Here is an 18,811-nt window from a genome sequence, read left to right on the forward strand (position 1 = left end):
AGCAACTAGAAAGTTCTTATCAAATCATGTTCTGTCTGAACTATTGACTGTAAAGCTGTGTTCAGATGAGTGTAGTAACTTGATTATTTGGTTATATTTTTGACAGCTTTTTAATAGTGTGTTTAATAGTAGCTTCCTAGAAACTATTTCTAAAGGAAAGATTTAGAACATGGTGCTGATAATGCCAAGGTCACGGGTTCGATCCCTGTAGGGATCATTCATGTAAGAGTTGGACTCGATGATCCTTGTTGGGTCCCCTCCAACTCAGAATACTCTGTGACTCTGTGATTTCTCCCCCAAATCGATGCTGGAGTTGTTCCCCCAGCTACAGTCCTAAAGGATTTTTACAATCAATTTTGATGGTTTGTTGCAGCTAGTGAGGCCTCAGTTTTGTTCTTAGCTGTGCACTGCACCTCACCTTTTGCTGTGCTCTGGTGTTTGTTCGGCCTTCCAGTAGCTCATTGCTGCATTAAGAAAACAACTTCACCAAAAAGAGCTTTACATGACTCTGGTGCTCTCTTGGTTTGCAGAAAGGTCTGATGAAGGTCTGATGAGCTCTAGAGCTGGTGTAGACAAGGGAACCCAGACAGTTCAGAAGGCAAAGGAAAGGAATGAGACTTGATTTGGGATGGCAATAGGCAGTTAGATCCGCTCAGCAGCCAGTGAAACTTCAACTTAAATGTCTTCGGTAGCAAAAGGTACTTTGAATGGGATGATTCCAGTAGCCATCTAAATCCTGACTTCAAAATGTCGAAGGCATTGTAGCAGACTTTTAGGTCCATTTTGAGAATGTCTGCCCCATTTCACTCAAGCTTTCATGGTTGGCTTGGAGTCACAAAAACCCAGTCAGACAGTCTAAGAACCTTGAAAAATCATCTTCCTAAATATATGAAAGAGAAGGGAATAAAACTGGTAGTGATTAAAACAGATTTTGTTCTTGTTATGTTTTCCTCAGTATTTAATGGAGATGTCCATACAAGTGAACCTTATACTTGGTCTTCAACTGCATTTAAGTTTATTTTATAGAAACTAAAAACCTTAAGTTTAAAGGGAGTTTCTTCTTTTTCCAAGAATAAACATTACCTCCTCCTTCCTCTAATCAAAGTCTTAAAGCCTGAGTGCAGTTTTCTAAATTTGCTCACATAGCGAGCCAGAGAAGTAGAACAGAATCTCTTGATTCCCATTCTTACTTAAAATAAGAATAAAACATACATAAAATATTTTTCATGAAGTTCAGCAAATTGATTCTTTCTTTTTGTATAGTTATTACTGAATGTGTACTTAGGAATTATGCCTTGAGGTTGGTCTTTCAGCCCCCTCCATCATCACCCCAACTTCTGTAGCTTGTGTTTTCATTCTTAGGGATTGTAGTCACAGCCCTAGCAGTCTCTTTTCCATGAAAAAAATAGTTGGAATGAATTCAAACTTTTTTTTTCCTAAAAAACTCTGAATTTGAACTCTTGATACAATCACTCTTCTTCTAGAACACCAGAACCTTATAAAACTCCTTCCGGAGCAAGTGATCCTCCTTGCTGTTTGGAAGGAGATAGATCCTATAAGTAGAGCCATCTCCTCCTAATAGAGTTTCTTCCTTTTCGGTGTCTGTGTCACTTAATTAATGGTTTGTGGCCTAGTAGCATAAATATTTTTTATTATTCCCTGAGAGTAATAACCTTTTTTTTTTTTTTCCCCTTTTTCCCTCTTTTAAACAGGAGCAACTTCATATATGGTTCATACTTAAGTAAGGAAGAAATCGCTTTCTCTGACCCCACTCCCGATGGAAAACTCTTTGCAACACAGTACTGCGGCACCGGCCAGTTCCTGGTATACAACTTCCTCAATGGACAGCACCAGACTTAACTGCTCTGAAGGAATTCCATTTTTGTTGGGAGACTTCTGCCAAACTGCACTGAGTGGGTGCAGACTTTCAGCAGAAGCCAGGGCCATTTTTATTACAGTGAACTCAGGACTGGTAACAACCGAAAGGTTGTACTATTTTATTAAAATTGTAAACAATGCAGTAATAGGCTAACTTTGTTTTTTTAAAAGAAAGATATTTTATTAACTTTTACAGAAGTTTGATTGTATTTTATCTAGTTAGTCATGTTTACATGCAGCAGAAAATTGTTCATAGTGGACTGTAAACTAATGCAAAGACTCTAGTCTCGCTGATGAGTACATGCTGAAGTTCTTAATGAGGTGATATACCAGTGCTTCCTGGTACTGTAACTGGTCTCCTGCCCCAGCTCCCGCAGCCAGGGGAGCCACTACTCGTTGCTTGTTTGACAGAGCTCAAGGCTGTGCCCAGTTGCATTGAGGCAAGAAGCACTACGGTACAGTCGTGGTGGGCATCAACCCTCACGGACTGCACAGTGGCTTCTGGGTGCATCCTGTACCCTGCTAGATGCCAGGGCACCTGCTTGGTGTCAGCAGCATCAGAATCTTGTGCCCTCTGTCTGCTTCTCCCCCAGACTAGTTGTGGAGTAAAAGGTGGAATGAAAACCCCAAGGACTGGTGTACTCGTCATTCTTCAAGTACTGTACTGAGTATATACCTTTGTTAGTGGACTTCACTTTGATACTTGTCACTCCTTCATAAATCTCTCTTTTAAAGGGTTTGTATGTTGAAAAACTGCTGTGGCCTTTCTTGATCTGTACATACTGTAGATAGATTAAAAATAAAATACTTGATAGCTTTTTTAAAGTTACTCTGTATGATACTAAGTGTGAATGAATCTTTAGTGTATTTCATACTTTTCCTGGGGGGAAAAAGTGGCCAAGGGCAGAGTGTGTTTTGATGCAGTCTCTGGAGAACACAGTTGTGGCATTCAAACCTGCTTGGATAGGAATTCCCTTAGTGACAATGCATTTGTATCAAACCCCAAGGATAAGTGCCCCAGTAGCTCCAGATCAATACCATCCTTATACAGGATTTGTGGTAAGGTGAGAGGGGAATGCCTTCAGCCTTGAGTAATAGCTTAAAACTCTGAGATGGGAAAGAACTAGGGTTAAACTTACAGTTTGTTTCAATTTTGGAACCTCTGTGCAGTTAGGATACACTTGTTTATGTTGTACTGTCCTTAACCTTGGGCTAGAGCTAAAGTAAAGAACTTGCACTGCCTCCGAAACAATACTTGAGTGCTTAAAGCTGGAGTAGCAGAATGGTGATGAATTCTGGTCTGTAGAGTCTGTTTGTTTCCAAGCTGCCACATGTAATTTTCAAGGGGATTGTGAGCTGCCTGTAAAGGGCTTTGTCAGAAAAATGGTGCAGCAAGTTCACTGGAAATCTAAAAGCTCTGGCGGGCTTGGAAAGCAAGAGCAGTACCCATTAAGAGAGAGGCAGTCTGAAATGGTAACTTAATATAATCAAATTTAATGAAAGCACATTATAAACATACCATAGCCACAACTTCAGACAGTTTCAGTTCATAAACAATAACATGAGGTAGACTGACTAGTGAAGCTAAATTCACCAAGTTTTTGGTTAAGAAAACTTTACACTAGGAAAGCAACATTTTTAACCCTCTTCCAAAAGTCACAAAAAGCAATTACATAAGTTAAGCAAAAAGCATCTGCATATGATTCTTTAAATCTTAGTTTACATTCAGTTTTAACCTGTGAATAGACAAGAACATCTACAGGTAAGATATAATGCTAGCCAATTTATTACATTCATAAGAATGGCCTTGATGGTGAGGCTTAAAACCAAGATGGATAGCAATCATCTGGCTGTCAAACAAGGGTCTCCTTCCCAGGAATTTATAGGCAGCCGGTTAAAGTGTTCCATGGGACAGGCCTGCGCTGTTTGGGCTGGTGTAGTGTGCTCTGGCCAGAGCGTTACCAAAACTCCTTGCTTCTGCAGGGGAGAGCACTGAAGAAATGGGTTTACTGTTAGTTGGTAAAGGCAGGCAAATATGCTGATTTTCTAAATGCACTCTCAACCTTCAGGAAAATTTTGCACTGCTTCACCAGCAGGCTAATTCCTCCTAGTAGTCTCAGCACCTGGAATTTTAAGAACTTAGTGCAAACATCAAATACACAAACAAAAAGAAAACCATTTTTTAACATGTAATACCTGACACTTCTAAACCACACTAAGAGTCGGGGTTGGCCTTAAGCCTTTCTGGCAAAACCAGAACTACTGGAATACATTCACATGTGTGTATCAAGCGCTTCAAGAAGTATCTTTTATATCCCTGCTTCTTCCCAGTGTTAAAATAGATAAGGCAGGTTGTGTCTGAAGGAAAATAAAAAATAACTTTACAGAGATGGGGTGTTCATCTGAGATTTGCTAAATTTACAGCATCAGAGATATGCTACGTCAACACAGACATATGCAAACCGTTTTCCTTTGGCCTCTGTCAAATATATTATGTTTTTTCATCTGTAAACATCTCTTTTCACAAGATAAAAAAAGTTGCTTAATTAACACTATGTGTTAAAAAAATGCAGCTTTGGCAGGTCCTTCTCCAATGAGTTGCAGGTCAGGTATAAAGATGTGGTAATTTCATTGCTTTTTGGGGAGTAAATTTGTATTCATGAATAGCATTTAAAAAACAAACACTCTGCATTTTTCCTTTTAATAAAGGGGCCATGATGTGCAGAAAGATTGTTGTGTGTGTATGGAAACCTCGTCAAGGTAATGCCTGCCAATTGTGCGAGGGGAACAGGGGACCGCTACGATTTAACCCTGACAAACAAATGCAACGGCGCCAAGTTCCTTCCAGAACACCTTAACAAGGATCAGTAAGTATTGCGCTTGTAAGTAGAATAACGTGTGGCTGCTGCATGGCCAGTATTTACAGATTTACAGGGAGGACGGTGTTAGGTGATGCATTTACACATCTTTGCTTCTGGAGAGTCTCTCGTGAGCAGTCCCAGCTCCCTTAGACTTCTCCCCTGCTCCCTTCGGAACTACTAATAGAATACCTTCTGTTTCTCTTGGATCCAGCTCAGGCATCATTAGTGTCCTGCACGTTTTTTGGTATGTTGCTTCATATATGGGTACAACAGACCTGATCTCAGTTCTGCAGCCAACTGGAGCTGAGTGTAAAGGAAATGGAGAGTGAGTTGCGCACAGCCCACCACAAAGGCACCGGACGGACAGGAGGACACGTTTCCATATGCAAAGGAGGATGGACCACAAGTTTTCAAAGCTCTGAGGAGAGTGAGAAACTGAAGGTGATTTGCTGGGAAGTTACTCTGGCCTCTAAGTGAAGAGAGAGCAGCTACAAGAAGCCTTTGCTTCGTCCCTGGAGTTGAGGAGGGGGCGCCTACTGGGCAAAATACCATTGCTAGGAGAACTGGGGTGCACAGTGCCTATCATGTGTTTGCCCATTTGTTCAGGTTTAAGTAGTAAACTTTGAACACCTGTGGAAATTTTGCCAAAGACAGTTTCAATACGTACACAATTACAAATTTTAAACTAACACTGCACAGAGAACAAGGCTATTCCTCTTAATACAAATATCTACTTTATATTGTAGTTTCAAACCCCTGAGTATTCCTGTACCACAGCACAGAGCTGAAGAGACACGGTGGGCTCTCCTCCACCTATCTTCAGTAAATCCCACATGCTGGGGTGCATTTCATGTAACACATTCAAGCTAGCAGCTGCAAGAGGAGAGCAGCTTCTTCCCCTAAATCAGCTGAATATTAAAAGGATTCTTCTTCAACCAAACAACATCCTCTTCCCAGATCCTACAGCTTGGTTGGCTGTGTGGTTAGTGTTGGCAGTTGTGACTGATGTGAAAATAACTGGAATCCAAGATCCTTTAAATCATAACTGATGTGGTAATTTATCCCAAGGAATAAAGCCTACTTCAGAATTGTGGGGAATCCTTTAGAGCAGTCTAGATAAATATCGGTTGCACTTTGCTCCACAGTGATTGTACTTTTTTAAAAAAAAAAAAAAGTTCTTTTTTTTCTTTAGCAGTGTCTTAGCAAGGCTTATATATGGCGTCCAGTAAGAAAATAGAGTGGTTCGTCATCACTGCTGTTAGCAGTTTGAAACTCATCCCGAAGTCGGAACTGCCATTCATCCTCCAACTCCAACCGGACTATCGTCTGCCGTAATGAGCTTCTGTCTTGACATATGACACACAGGGTGGCACCTTCAATTGAAAAGTACATTAGGTTCTCAGGGGTACAGTAATAACTCATTTCCTTCATTCATTTTCCTAAGATATTTTAAAGAAATCTCCACTGCTAGGTAGGAAAAAAGTAGGATTAGAAGGGTCTACCAGTAACCATCCAGTCGAGGCTCGGATCAGTTGTGTGAGCCTCAAGACAACAGCAAATCGTGTCCATCTGTGAATTCTCTGAATTTACAGGAAGGCACAGACAGGGAAAAGCAAACGTGGTGTTGGGTCTGCTCCATATCACAGAATTTCACTGACTAACAATCAGCCAGTGTTAATATCATCGGCTGCTAATATCAGAGAGAGCATTAATGGGACTCCAAGATCCTTACATTACTACTGATAATTATGCCAAAAGAATAAAGCCTACTTTTTGTTTGTTTCATGGGACATATGGGTTTGTACAAGGTCAATAATGAAATTCTACTAAGCCAAATCAGTCCCACAACTGACGTAAGAAAATCTGCTATGACTTTCTTAAGTATGAGAGCTGCCCTTGGTAAAGCACTGTAAGAGTCCTTAATTTCTCTGTGGCTAACAAATGTGCAAACTTCCTGGTGTTGCACAGAGACATTTAATAAGCAGGAGGGCTGGACACCTTCAGGGCTTGCTCTGTTCTGTGCTCCAGCCCATGCACCTGACACACAGAAAGTTTTGGTTCAGATCCCTCCTCTGCTCAGTTGAAGCAAGGGAAAGTCCTTCCTACCAGGCATCCATGGCCCATTTTTGTGAAGAAACCACGTCTTGCCCAAGAAGCAACAGAGAAAATGGCCTCTCTGGCTGCATTCGGCACACATTGGCTCTGGGAAACTGGCAGTGGCCAGCACCAACCTCCACCACATCTTTGTGCCTTCCTCCTCTGTCCCTGCCCTGGAGGGCCAAAGAGGGTACAGGAGGAAACTTCAAAACCTAATTCTTGGGACTGGCTGAGGGTCATCCCCATGGCATCCCTGCCTGCGTGCCATCCTCAGTCAGCACAAGATGGGAAACAGGTCAGCTATGGCACCACAAATGCACTGGAGCTCTGCAAGACACTTCAGCACTACTGAATACCTGTGGCAATTTGCTCTTTGTTAGTATTAAGACAAAAAGATGAAGAAAGGTTTTTATGAGGTTTATTACGTTCTGGTGGGGGTAGACCCTATAATCCTCCAGTTAAGAGCTGTCCCCATCTGCAGTAGTGAAGATGGACTGACTGCCAGCGCAGAATTTCTTGTCCTCATCAGTAACACCTATGTTCTAAACTCTCAGGTTGCTGACTGCACAGCTCACTGCCTGATTTCCATGGATTTTGGTTTTTCTGCACCTATTTAATTTGATGTCACTTATAACTTAATGAATGTAATTTGTCAAAGCTTACCTAAGGTTCAATTACCTGCACTTATTACCAACAGGAACAGGTTTGATACACTCCCAGAAAACCACTCCATCTATTTCTTTTGAAAACAATGGCAGCACTAACTGTGAAAACAGTGGAGCTGTTTAACAAAGCTTGTTATTCCTCTGCGTTTCCCTTTTCCTCCATGCTATTATTACTTGGCAGGAAAACACCCAGGATGCCCAGCAGAGCAATGAGATTACCTTTCAGAAACCTGAACCGCTTGAGGAGGTCTGCACCAACGAAGGAGTCGCAGAGATAGAGCAGAAGTCCACTGAAGAACACCCCTTCACAGTTGACATTGACTGAGTGTGGGCGAGAACTAATATAGCATATAGCCACCTGGAACAGAAAGGGGAAAGAAAGGAAGCACTCGTGTTGGGAAGGTCTAAGGATGTCTTTAAGGGGAATGGAATATAACTTAGTGATAACAGGCGAGTCGGGTGGTGCTGGTAAAAATACAGTCCAAGAAGACTACAGTATTGAGCAAATTCCCTGAGGAAATAACACATGGGGCAAACTTCTAGATTCTGATTTGGTCACCAAGTCTGCAACATGTTATTTCAGGGCTCTCTGCAATTCAGTTTCATTTTCTGCTTCTCTAAAAATTACCTGCTTATAATGACTGTTAAGACTGCATGGGTTGCTCCAATAAGGATACATTTGTCAAACACAGTAAGCAACTCCATGAGTACTAAAACAGCTGAAGCTTGTGGTTCGCAGCACTGCAGCTCTCCTGTGTCTCAGTGCCGTGATAGCTGTTCTGTATCTTCTCTACGTTACCACTGACCTTCATAAAATTTGTCAGAACCATACCCCTGTTAGATGTTCATCCTGCTTCGGACCCACTTCGAACTGACCATTGGGTTCAAAGATTCTAATCTCCCAGCCTAAAGACACCTAAGATGTATTTGCATCTTAGTTTCCCTAGAAATCCGTGTTCATAAAAATAGAAGCAAAAAAGGATGAATACCAAGTTCTGTCAAGAATGGCATCGCTTTCAGGTTTTTACTTTGTATGAAATAATATTTCAGACAGACACAATTCCTTTACAAATCATACAATCATAGGATTGTTTAGGTTAGACTCATTGAGATCCAAGATCAGAGTCCAACTGTTAATCCAGCACTGCCAAGCCCACCACTAAACCAATGTCCCTAAGGGCGACATCTACACATCTTTTGAATTCCTCCAGGAATGGTGGCTCCACCACTTCCCTGGGCAGACTGTTCCAATGCTTGACAACTCTTTCCATGGAGAAATTTTTCCCAATATCCAGTCTAAACCTCCCCTGGCACAACTTGAGGCCATTTCCTCTTGTCATATCACTTGCTACCGGGCAAAAGAGACAAAAGACTGACACCCCCCTGGCTACAACCTCCTTTCAGATAGTTGTAGAGAGCAATAAGGTCTCCCCTGAGCCTCCTTTTCTCCAGGCTAAACAACCCCAGCTCCCTCAGCCTCTCCTCACAGGACCTGTGCTTCAGACCCTTCACCAGTTCTGTTGCTCTTCTCTGGACACACTCCAGCATCTCAATGTCTTTCTTGTGGTAAGGGGCCCAAAACTGAACACAGGATTCAAGGTTTGGCCTCACCAATGCCAAGTACAAGGGGACGATTCCCTCCTTGGCCCTGTTGGCCACGCTATTACCGATACAGGCCAGGATGCCACTGGCCTTCTTCACCACCTGGGCACACTGCTGGCTCATCTCCATCTGGCTGTTGACCAGCACCCCCAGGTCCTTTTCCGTCAGTCAGCTTTCCAGACACTCTTCCCCAGGCCTATAGCAATGTTGCATGGGGTTGTTGTGACCCAAGAGAAGGACCTGGACTGCACAATCCAGCAGTCACATTAGTTCATCACAGACCTCTCATCTCTACCCACACCAGCCAGCTGGAGGCTTCATCACCAGCTCCTCCAGTGGATTGGTTCTTTACCTCCAACAGCAGAATCTGTTTGAGACCAAAGTCTTCAAACGCTACCCTTGATGCTGAAGGTTCCTAATAGAAGGGGCTTTCAACACAAGAAAGATACTGAAGCAAAAGTTTGCATTTGCTCATCCCCATTATCCCTGTAAATATTTTGTACCTCAAGCCCAATGTTCAGGTAGCAGTCGATGGCCAATACTGGGTTCTTGAAGTTATGAATGGCCTTTGGGAAGAGTTTGTATGTCGCATGTTGAAGGAATTTCTCCAGGAGGAACTGAGACGGGGCTGCCAGCAATGTATGCTCGCTGTCAGGGGCACAGACATACTGAAGAGGCATTATTGGTGCCACGCTGTCCGAAACCTGCGGTGAAACCAAGGGGAACCCCTTTTAACCCAGTGTATTTGCTCTGCAGGAGTTCCTCTACCTGGGGAAGGGATCGCCATGACAGAGCAGGTAGAGAGAGAAAGCTGGGGGAAAGGATCAAAAATCATCACTCGATTTTGACAGCACCACAGCATAGAAACAAATCAATTACTTGTTCTGTGCTTGCTAAGTACTTCCGTGGTTATCTGCTTGCCTAAAAAAGGGATAGAAAACAGGGAGTTCAAATTGCCTTCATCCTATCTTACTCCTGGATGTTACAGGAAATGACAGACTCCTTGTGTGGAGTCATCCATAAAAAAATGTTTTCTATGGAGTTTTCTCATAGGCCAATCCATCACTACAGATTCCACTGCAACCACAAGAAAAAGGAAAATCAGAAAATTAATTTCAAAAATATTCAAAACCAGGGTTTAGTCAGTTAAATCTTGAAATATGGAGGTGGTTTTATAAAAGAGGGATGGTGTGGGATGTGTTTAAAACTACCAGGACCACAAACTACAAGATTCCTAGATAAAATCCAATCCTTTGAAATACATCTCCATTTAAAGCTAGCATAGGTGCAACATACTCTGCATAAAATATGTGGTATATTTTTATAAATACTTGGATTTCTTGGGCGGATTTCAAAAGGTTCCAGTTTTCAGAGCCTTTCTTCAGGCCTCTTCTTGTCAGGAAGTGCAAGGACCGAAAGTCATCACAGACTAGCAAACTCCAGAAAGTAGTGGCTGTGCTAATATTTTTTAAACTGAGTCCAGTACAATTTACCTGCTTTTGATCAGAGTGTATGTCTACAAATTCTTCCTCCATCAGAGATACCACTGAATAGCTTGACCAAAGCCTTTCCAATTCCAGTCCATCTTCTAATAGGATTTTTCGTTAGTAATTTATAATTGGCAAAATATTTACAATTTTCTATTTTTGATGTGGCAGCCCTACCACATAGTAAACCATGAATGTCAGATGTCAAATAAGGACAGAATAAATCTAAAAGACCAGAAAATTCATTGTTTTGAGGGGAAACAGGTCCTGATTTTACCCCTTATGTATTACGGAGCATACTTCCACACTCACCATGATTTTTGGCTTAACGACAAAGTCCTTCTGTCCTCCAACCTGAATATGTTTCTTCATGACACTGAAGTTGTTGAAGCGGCAGATGAGGAGGCCACTGCTGTTTGTGCGCAGATTAAAATCTATGTCTTCACAGAAATACCTGGACATTAAAACACAAGATCACTAAACCAGCTGTGTGGCTGCTGTGCATGAGCAAGCATTCACACACCCGCTGTGGAAATGCACCGGTATGGGCTCAGCAGAGATTTTTGGAGACCATCTGATGTGGTGCCAGGACAAATTCTCTACGGACCTCTGAAGACTCATTCCTTCGATGTGCTCCTGGTGTAGGAAAGCAACTGCTGGTCATCTTAAAATCAAACTAGTCTTCACTTTGCAGTGTGCCTGTATAGTTCTTCCCCATACCAAATCTGGCTCATCCTCTCATCCTCGTAATTTACCGACATCAACCATTTCCTGTCCACCCTTTCCTTTTTTGTTTCTTTATAACTGTTGTTTTTTTATATATATATTTTGGAACTCAGAGAGGCTCTGCAGTGACCAACCTCCATTTCTGAACAAACCAGTTCTATATGACATATTTCTTCATAAACAGCAATCAGGGGATAAATGTGGCTTTAAAAAATATTTGGCTATGGGAGACAAAGCAGCTGAGAAGTAACATTTGTCCTGTGCTATTTACAATGTAATTGCTCACTTCTGTAGGCTGATTCCCATCTCATGATTCAACCTGACAAAGAATGTGAAATCAAGAGCTCTGGAAGCGACACCAGCTTGCACGGACAGGCTACAATTCCTTGCTCAAATATACAGGATCCCTGAAAACAGCAGCAGGAGCCCAGGGTGAGAAGCCCCAGGGCCATCTGTGGCCAGCAGAGACAAAGTTTATTTTTGAACTCACTAATCTGGGGAGCAGGAGAATTGGTTATTGCTTCAATCTGTGATGAGAACTAGCAGTAAAGGCACATTATGTCAGTGCTTTATTGCAAATGCTTTAGGATGAAGTTAGGTGAGGACTGGGAAAAAGAAGGAAGGAAATAGTGGAAAATTATTTTTTAATCTGCTTTTCTTGCAAACCCAAGTGGCAACAGGGAGGATAGCTGATTCTGCAGGAAACACAAGAAATCCCTCCTCACAGCATTTGACATAGGAATGGCTCAAATATTTCCTATACGCTTGTTCTTAGTGACACAACAGGCTCTTGCCTGGTAGAGAGGAATGGTGGAAGCTCCACACTCTTCTATAACTGATGTAATTTTGGCTCCTTTCTTCTACTTTTAGTCTCCCGGTTACTTTTTTCTTCTGAAGTTTATTCTTTCCCCCATCTTTTCAATTCTCTGAAACCCTCCCCTGCCCTTGCCTCATGGTCTGTCTCTCCCAGGGTTTTTTTGGCTTATTCATTCAGATGCAATGTATATCACTCTGTGTTTTATTTTTGTGATTGTGCACTCATTACCTAGACAGGATCTTTCTGTTTATCTCAACAGCATTCAGAAATATTGTGACAAGACTCTTATCATGTTAACATACTATTTTCCCAATATATATATGTATTACCTACCTTTTTAGATCATATTGCACATTCTGGGTCAGGTCTATGTTGAGCAGTATAAAATCACGCACATGGCACCTAGAGAATGGAGCCTTTGCTTTCCTGGTATTCAGCTTGCTGTTCCATTTCTGAACACCCAGTATTGCATAATGAACAATTTTGGGGGTGGCTTCAATGTGTTGGAGGACACTTTTCAGAGACACATTCTTGCTGAAACTCCCAGGCTCCAGGGATCGGCTGCAAAACATGATCATATACAACATACAAGGATACCTTATTATTTTTATATAACATACACTGCATATATATACGTATATGTGTAAAAAAAGGAGCAGGAAATTCCAGTAACAGTTGAGAATGTTTACTCCAAATGCTGTAAAAATATATACATAAATGCAGACTTTATAAACAACAGACAACTAATCTTATCCCATCAATGTGGCCATTAAGAAAATCAGTCTTTCAGCAGAATAAGGTCTTACACAGCAGTTTAGGAAGGGAAAAGGAATCCCCTTACACATCATTTCTGGAAGGGTATTTTCTCTGTAATGGACAGTACAAATGCTGAGAAGGGCAAGAGCTTAATGCCTTCTAAAAAGCTGAAGTTCCCAAAATACCTGTTTTCACTGAGACACATAAATTGAATCAAAACAAATCAGGGAAGTAACATATTGAGAAATCACTCAAGTAGTCACTAAAAGCAAGAGTGGTTTTAGGCAAAGAACAAACACAAGCAGAGCTTTGCTGATGGTACTGACGCAGATGTCAGGGTACAATCAGGTGGAAGTGTTCAACAGCAGGAGGTTGAATGTTGGTGGTCAGCAAGACAAAGGTACAGCCTTCCTACTGCTCTGAGTGAAAGAGCTGAAGTTTTGCATTTTAGACAATACAACTAAAATACATCATAAATACATGTAAGTGTACAGTTCCTGTGCTACTTGAGTAATAATGATTGAGTGAATAATGACCTTTGTGAGGCCCTTTGGACAGGCAGCCTGGTGTTACTACATCAAAGCCCCTGCCAAAAACTGCTTTTGCTTGGCAATATCTGGAGTACATTTCCAGCAGCTCCAGCTCCCCACCTCTTCCAGTTGCCTGGTCTTTCACACCCTGTCAGATGCTGGAGATGAGCCTAAGTCATAGATGTGCTGCTGTCTGTGCTGGATCAGTGCAAGGACCTCAACATGGTGGTTACTTACCTGGACTGCTCGTGGACGCTGTGCATGTTCCACAGGACACAGGAGTCATCCATGACCACGATGAATGGCCACACACACTGGCGCTTGACTCCCAGTTCCTCCAAGCGGTTTCGTTCCAGTTCTAGATTGTGGTAGGAAAGTTCCTTAATAAGAAACCTGGCAGCACCTGACAAAATACCATAAAGAAGACATCTTTATTAGATTTTATCACTCTTCCCAGAGAAAGGTTACATGAACATCTGCAGTCATTACCCTTTGTGAACTTTAGTGCTCTAAACACCTTAGTTTAAGAAGAAATCAGTATGTCCCTTTTTCAGTGCGAGTAAATCTAAAAGGCAGATGCCAAGAAGACTGGATGCTTTAAGACATTCTGCAGAACACAATTTTGTGGGCATTAATAAAGTAACTTAAACCAAGAAGGGACTGAGATTCTAAAACTGAAGCTACTTAAAACTTTTTGCAGAAAAAACTCAGCATCCATGAAAACAAATTCCAAAGTTCAAGCCCCAGTGTTCAGTTGCAGTTAATATTTACCTTCAGCTAACTAAAAAGTTGCAATTTGAAAAATCACATGTAAAACATATAGAATGGACATTCACACAGCAGGCCTGAGTAAAATGAGTGAATATGGCCCATAAAACATCAGATTTTAAACTGAGAAAGCAGTGATCAATACATGTCCCTGACAGCAGTTCTTCCCCATCACTGTATTTTCCACACATATTCCTGCTATTATTACAGCATGAATGTGAAGGGCTGCTGCAATGTTTCCTTCAACAACATGATCCACATTGTCCAACATGGATTTTGACACCTTCACAGCAATGCACGGATAGTGTTTCTTACCAACTCCAGCATTGTTGAACATGCCTGGCAGGACAAGCATGATGTGGTTGGGCCAGTATTTACGGTAGAGAGGCATTTCATATTCCTTGACTACAAGGAGGTGCAGGTGGTTAATGCCTTCCATGGCGTGGTAGAGGTTCAAGAGGCCGTGTTCATGACGTCCACTCGATGGAGTGAAGATAGGACTCTTGACTGCATTCAAATTCTGCTGGAACAGGACATATTTTGGCAACATGAGGTAAAAGGCAGGCTATTCCTGATAGAGATTTTTATTTACTTATTGTTTATACTAGGTTTTAAGACTACTGATCATTGCAACACATATGAACTGGACACTAGGACCGGAAAAAGGGATGATTGTCCTCAAAAACTCCAGTTCTAAGGACAGTCAGGCAAGGATTACACAAGGCATTTTAAAACAAAAAGAAAACAGAAAAAATCTCCCCCCATTAATTTGCAAATATATCTCTGGTTGACTGCATTCAGCAGATGGGTAAGAGCAGCACACGCACCTTGTCAGAAACGAGTGGGAGTCGCATGCTTTCTAGATGTTTTCCCTGCTTGCTGAAGACAAAATGGTTCTCTTTGGACTTTGGGATTATAAAATGCAGTTGAACCTCTTCTCCTAGCATCGAGGATGAAAATGTGAATGCATGCAGAGTGGAATCAGATACCTGTATACAAACAAACAAAAAAGATTTGCAAGCAGGTATAAGGAGTATATGGCAACCTGTTCTTACAGCCACAGTGCTGAAAGCCATCAGAGAAGAACATCCAAAACATTCTCTTTCAGTAGCTGAAGTTAACAGTACAATATTCTTATTTTCCTCACCATAAGGTACATTATTTAAGAATGTAACCGGCCTTGCTGTTGAAAGAATCAGCTTTCTCTATCAGTAATTATCTTTGGCAAACTGGACTCCTCTGAAGTCTGCTTCAGCTAGGAATTATTTATCAATATTTACAAGGAGAAGTCAAATATACATAAATAAATAAATAAATATATATACACACACACATACATACATACACACATGCACACATACATACTAGGAAACAAACTGTCCAAATAGATTTCCCCAAAAGATTCAAAGAGCAGTGTAGCATGGGGGTGTGCCTCCACAGTAGCATGCACTGCCATACAGACAGATCAGCAGCAGCACAGCTGCACTAGTATGGTATTTTTCCTGTGGCAATACTCTCCTTTGAGTGACCAAAGCAGACCATGCCATTAACAAGGCTACGGAGAATTTGGGTGAGCTTAAGTTTACACAGCGCTTCACTGAACCGTGTAAGTGTATACAAAGTGCCTAAATATCTGATAAGATTTCATCCTTCAGAAACATCTATCTTACTACAAAGTTGAATCATTTACTCCCACCAGTGAGTTTTCTGTAGTCTTTACTAAAAGACTGAAATTAGCCTAAATAAAGGTGGAAAAAGCAAGGGACTTTATTTAGGTTCTGTTAAAGCATTTAAGAATCTCTCTCCCTTCATAATGCTTGCTGTCCAACATCTCCCCTTTGAATGTGTAATTTCCCTGAGCTCAATTATCATAACTCTATGTACACAGCTCGCACTTGCACATAAAGTAGATGTTTATATTTATTACTACCAGTTATGTTTGATCACATGCACAAAGATAAGTGGAGGGAACAACAGATGTCCTTGGGGAGGATTTGCTTCTGTCAACATAATGAAGCACGAGGTTTAAGTCAGACCTGCTGGTGCTGCGCCGAGGTTACTGACATTGTACACTGCCATGTCGGTGTGTCCACACTGTGAGAGCTTAATAGCAAGCTGTTGGAAAAGATCAGCAAGCAAGGAAAGAATGATTCGAGATAAGAAACTTCCAAGTAAACTGTTGTTGGCGGTGAAGGAATAATGTGTGAGCTATTAACCAGGAATAATCTTACTTGCCAGTCTCCTGCGAGAGTAACTGTTTTAGAAACCAGAAGTTTTTTAACTGAACAGTTAAAAATTTTTATTTGTGTGCAGTGACTCATAAGCTACTGCTGAGAAGCTTGCACAGTTAATTACAAAAGGAGGAAGAAAGGCCTTCCCATCTTCCATCACACACGTGGATGGCTGGCTTTTAGGTAAGACAAGCATCTCTCTTAATTTTACAGTCTTCTCCCCTGAGATACTGCAAACCCTCTGGGCAGGCTGAATAATGCTTTGGCTTGAGACAACTTGTCACAATATTCACCCTTTGCCAGAGGCATCTGGAGGGAACTGCTCATTCAGAACATAACAAACACAGTTAATGCTCCTGGGTCTGTAGCTCAATATGTCCCCTGAGAACTGAAGAATTAAACAATTCCACCTCAGGGAAGGTGGAAGCACGAATCCTGAGAGAAGAGCAGTATGCCTGGAGAGACCACAGAAAAAAAATGAGGATGCAATTTACCTTTAGGCCTCAACACCAACCTGTGCAGCAGGATTAATGTCCATGTACTGATGGCACTGCTCACAGTGATGGAATGTATTGTAAGCTGCATATTTAGTCAGCATCATGGACACAGTCTCCCTTTTCTTAGGTTCCTCTGATTTTGCTTCTTTGTTGGCTTCTGTGCACAAAGAAAAGAAACAGAAATTTAAGAGTGGTGAAAAAACAGAGATTGTGATCCCAGGAGCAGCTGTAAAGAACTCACAAATTGTTTTGTTCTATATAATTTTGTAGAGGTTCCTGTGAACTCATATGTTCAACTGAACCAATAAAAACTGATTCTTTGTAGGAAAGTATTCTTTAAAAAGTTTGCATTTTGCTTACCTTGTTTCACTCTTGAGAGTTGTTCTGTGTATACAGGGCTTATATTCCTGTACTTGGGGTCATGTACACTCAGGTCAAAAGATATTTTGCTGAAGATCTCAATGTCTGGCCAGTGGTCGTTGCTAGACTGAGTAATTTCACTGTTTTCTGTATGATCTGCAACAACACACTTCAGGTAAGCAGTATCAGATACCCACCAAATGATATTTATGTGATGTTTGCTGCTTTTCAGTTGTGCAGGAACTTACCACGCACACACACACACGTGCAGCAACATCTTTGAACATCATAAATGTTACCATTGGAATTACAATCCATATAAAGCCATTTCAAAGAAATGGCAATTTCTTAGAAACTGCATGCAGGTGAAGGAACCTTCTAGGTATTTTTCAGCTCTGTTCCTCATCAAGCTGAGGTATTATGCACTCTGGTTTAAGCATAACATGCTCAAATGAATGGTGCTATTTGTGCAGAAGGTACAGGTGTAGTTTTGAGCCTCTTTGTGATGGAATTAAGAGCACTGGGTAAATGAGAAGTAAAATATCCAAAGGCAGAAGAAAGCAAGGAAAGAGGTTGCATAAATATACGAACTAGTAGCTGGTGGTACATGATAAAGGCAGTAAAAGATACACTCCTATTACAGAATGGGGTGTGGCCACCAAGGATAATCTGAAATGTTTTTGCTTTGATCCAACAGAGATAAGTCTGAAGTAGAAAACCAAGTTTAAGCAATGGGAACAGTAGAAAGCACTGGTTAAAGAAAACAAGTTCAGAATGTAGCTTGAATATCAGCCAACTCAGTTTAAAATGAGATGGAAGAACACACAGAAGTAGGTATGTAACTGAAGTTAGTGATTTTAGAAAAGTGAATTCAGGTGAAATGAAGGTTGGGTCTACAGATGAGCACATGCTCATGTTACCCTGTCTGATGCAAGAGAAGTCGCAATAATGTACAGAGCTCTGAGTCCATTACTTTGACCTCCGTAATATTCAAAATTAGGGTTAAGGAAATAATTAAAGCTGTTGAAGTAAATGATAAATGTGATAAAATTCAACACGAATTGACTAAAGAAGTCCTGTGTTACTTTCATTATATGGCTATGAGATACCTATTTCTCTGAACAAAGGAAATGCAATGCATCTTCTCCTTCTGGACTTACATATTTGGTATGATACTACAAGACAAATTATTAATACAACTGAAGAAAATGAAGATAGTGAATTGAAAGAGTTGATTAAACAGAAGATGGCAGCATGTAATATCATAAACGTTAAGGCAGATGGAGATTACAGAAGAAATTAAAAGATTGGTAGAGGGGCACACTGTTTAATATTGCCACTAATGTCACCAGCTTAAACAAAAAATTTGCTTAAGTTTGCTGGTGGCACACTTTTAAGAGTCACTGTCGACATGAAGAAGGAATCAAAGATCAGCCAGAAAGAATTCAATGCCCTCAAAAACTGTAACAAAAACCTGGTGATATTTAGCAGAAAAAATGTGAGTCCTATGGACTAATAGCAAGCACTTCTGCAGCA

At 41.2% G+C, this 18,811-nt stretch overlaps 2 protein-coding genes across 7 annotated transcripts in view; one reads left to right on the plus strand and one right to left on the minus strand.

Moving 5' to 3' along the window:
* The window catches only part of ESCO1 (establishment of sister chromatid cohesion N-acetyltransferase 1), a 30,972-nt gene extending 28,265 nt beyond the window's left edge, over window positions 1-2,707 (plus strand). The window contains exon 11 of the mRNA XM_018081086.1: window positions 1,713-2,707. Within this exon, the coding sequence (XP_017936575.1) occupies window positions 1,713-1,860 (148 nt within the window). The 3' untranslated portion in view covers window positions 1,861-2,707. The remainder of the gene's footprint in view (window positions 1-1,712) is intronic.
* A 642-nt stretch (window positions 2,708-3,349) lies between these two features.
* GREB1L (GREB1 like retinoic acid receptor coactivator) overlaps window positions 3,350-18,811 on the minus strand; it is a 137,209-nt gene continuing 121,747 nt past the window's right edge. For 3 of the 6 annotated variants that reach the window (XM_018081077.2, XM_018081072.2, XM_018081056.2), the window contains 10 exons: window positions 17,276-17,431; window positions 16,933-17,072; window positions 15,015-15,176; window positions 14,503-14,707; window positions 13,657-13,822; window positions 12,467-12,694; window positions 10,903-11,044; window positions 9,607-9,807; window positions 7,721-7,859; window positions 3,350-6,112 (listed from right to left, as the gene is read on the minus strand). In XM_018081077.2, the coding sequence (XP_017936566.2) occupies window positions 5,949-6,112; window positions 7,721-7,859; window positions 9,607-9,807; window positions 10,903-11,044; window positions 12,467-12,694; window positions 13,657-13,822; window positions 14,503-14,707; window positions 15,015-15,176; window positions 16,933-17,072; window positions 17,276-17,431 (1,703 nt within the window). In that variant the 3' untranslated portion in view covers window positions 3,350-5,948. Of the gene's footprint in view, window positions 6,113-7,720; window positions 7,860-9,606; window positions 9,808-10,902; window positions 11,045-12,466; window positions 12,695-13,656; window positions 13,823-14,502; window positions 14,711-15,014; window positions 15,177-16,932; window positions 17,073-17,275; window positions 17,432-18,811 lie in introns of all 6 variants that reach the window. The other 3 variants (XM_018081061.2, XM_018081066.2, XM_018081054.2) reach the window with 1 other exon arrangement.

The sequence above is a fragment of the Manacus vitellinus genome, unplaced genomic scaffold (genome assembly GCF_001715985.3).
Source record: "Manacus vitellinus isolate BGI_N305 unplaced genomic scaffold, ASM171598v3 scaffold_1_pilon, whole genome shotgun sequence".
Classification (NCBI taxonomy): domain Eukaryota; kingdom Metazoa; phylum Chordata; class Aves; order Passeriformes; family Pipridae; genus Manacus; species Manacus vitellinus.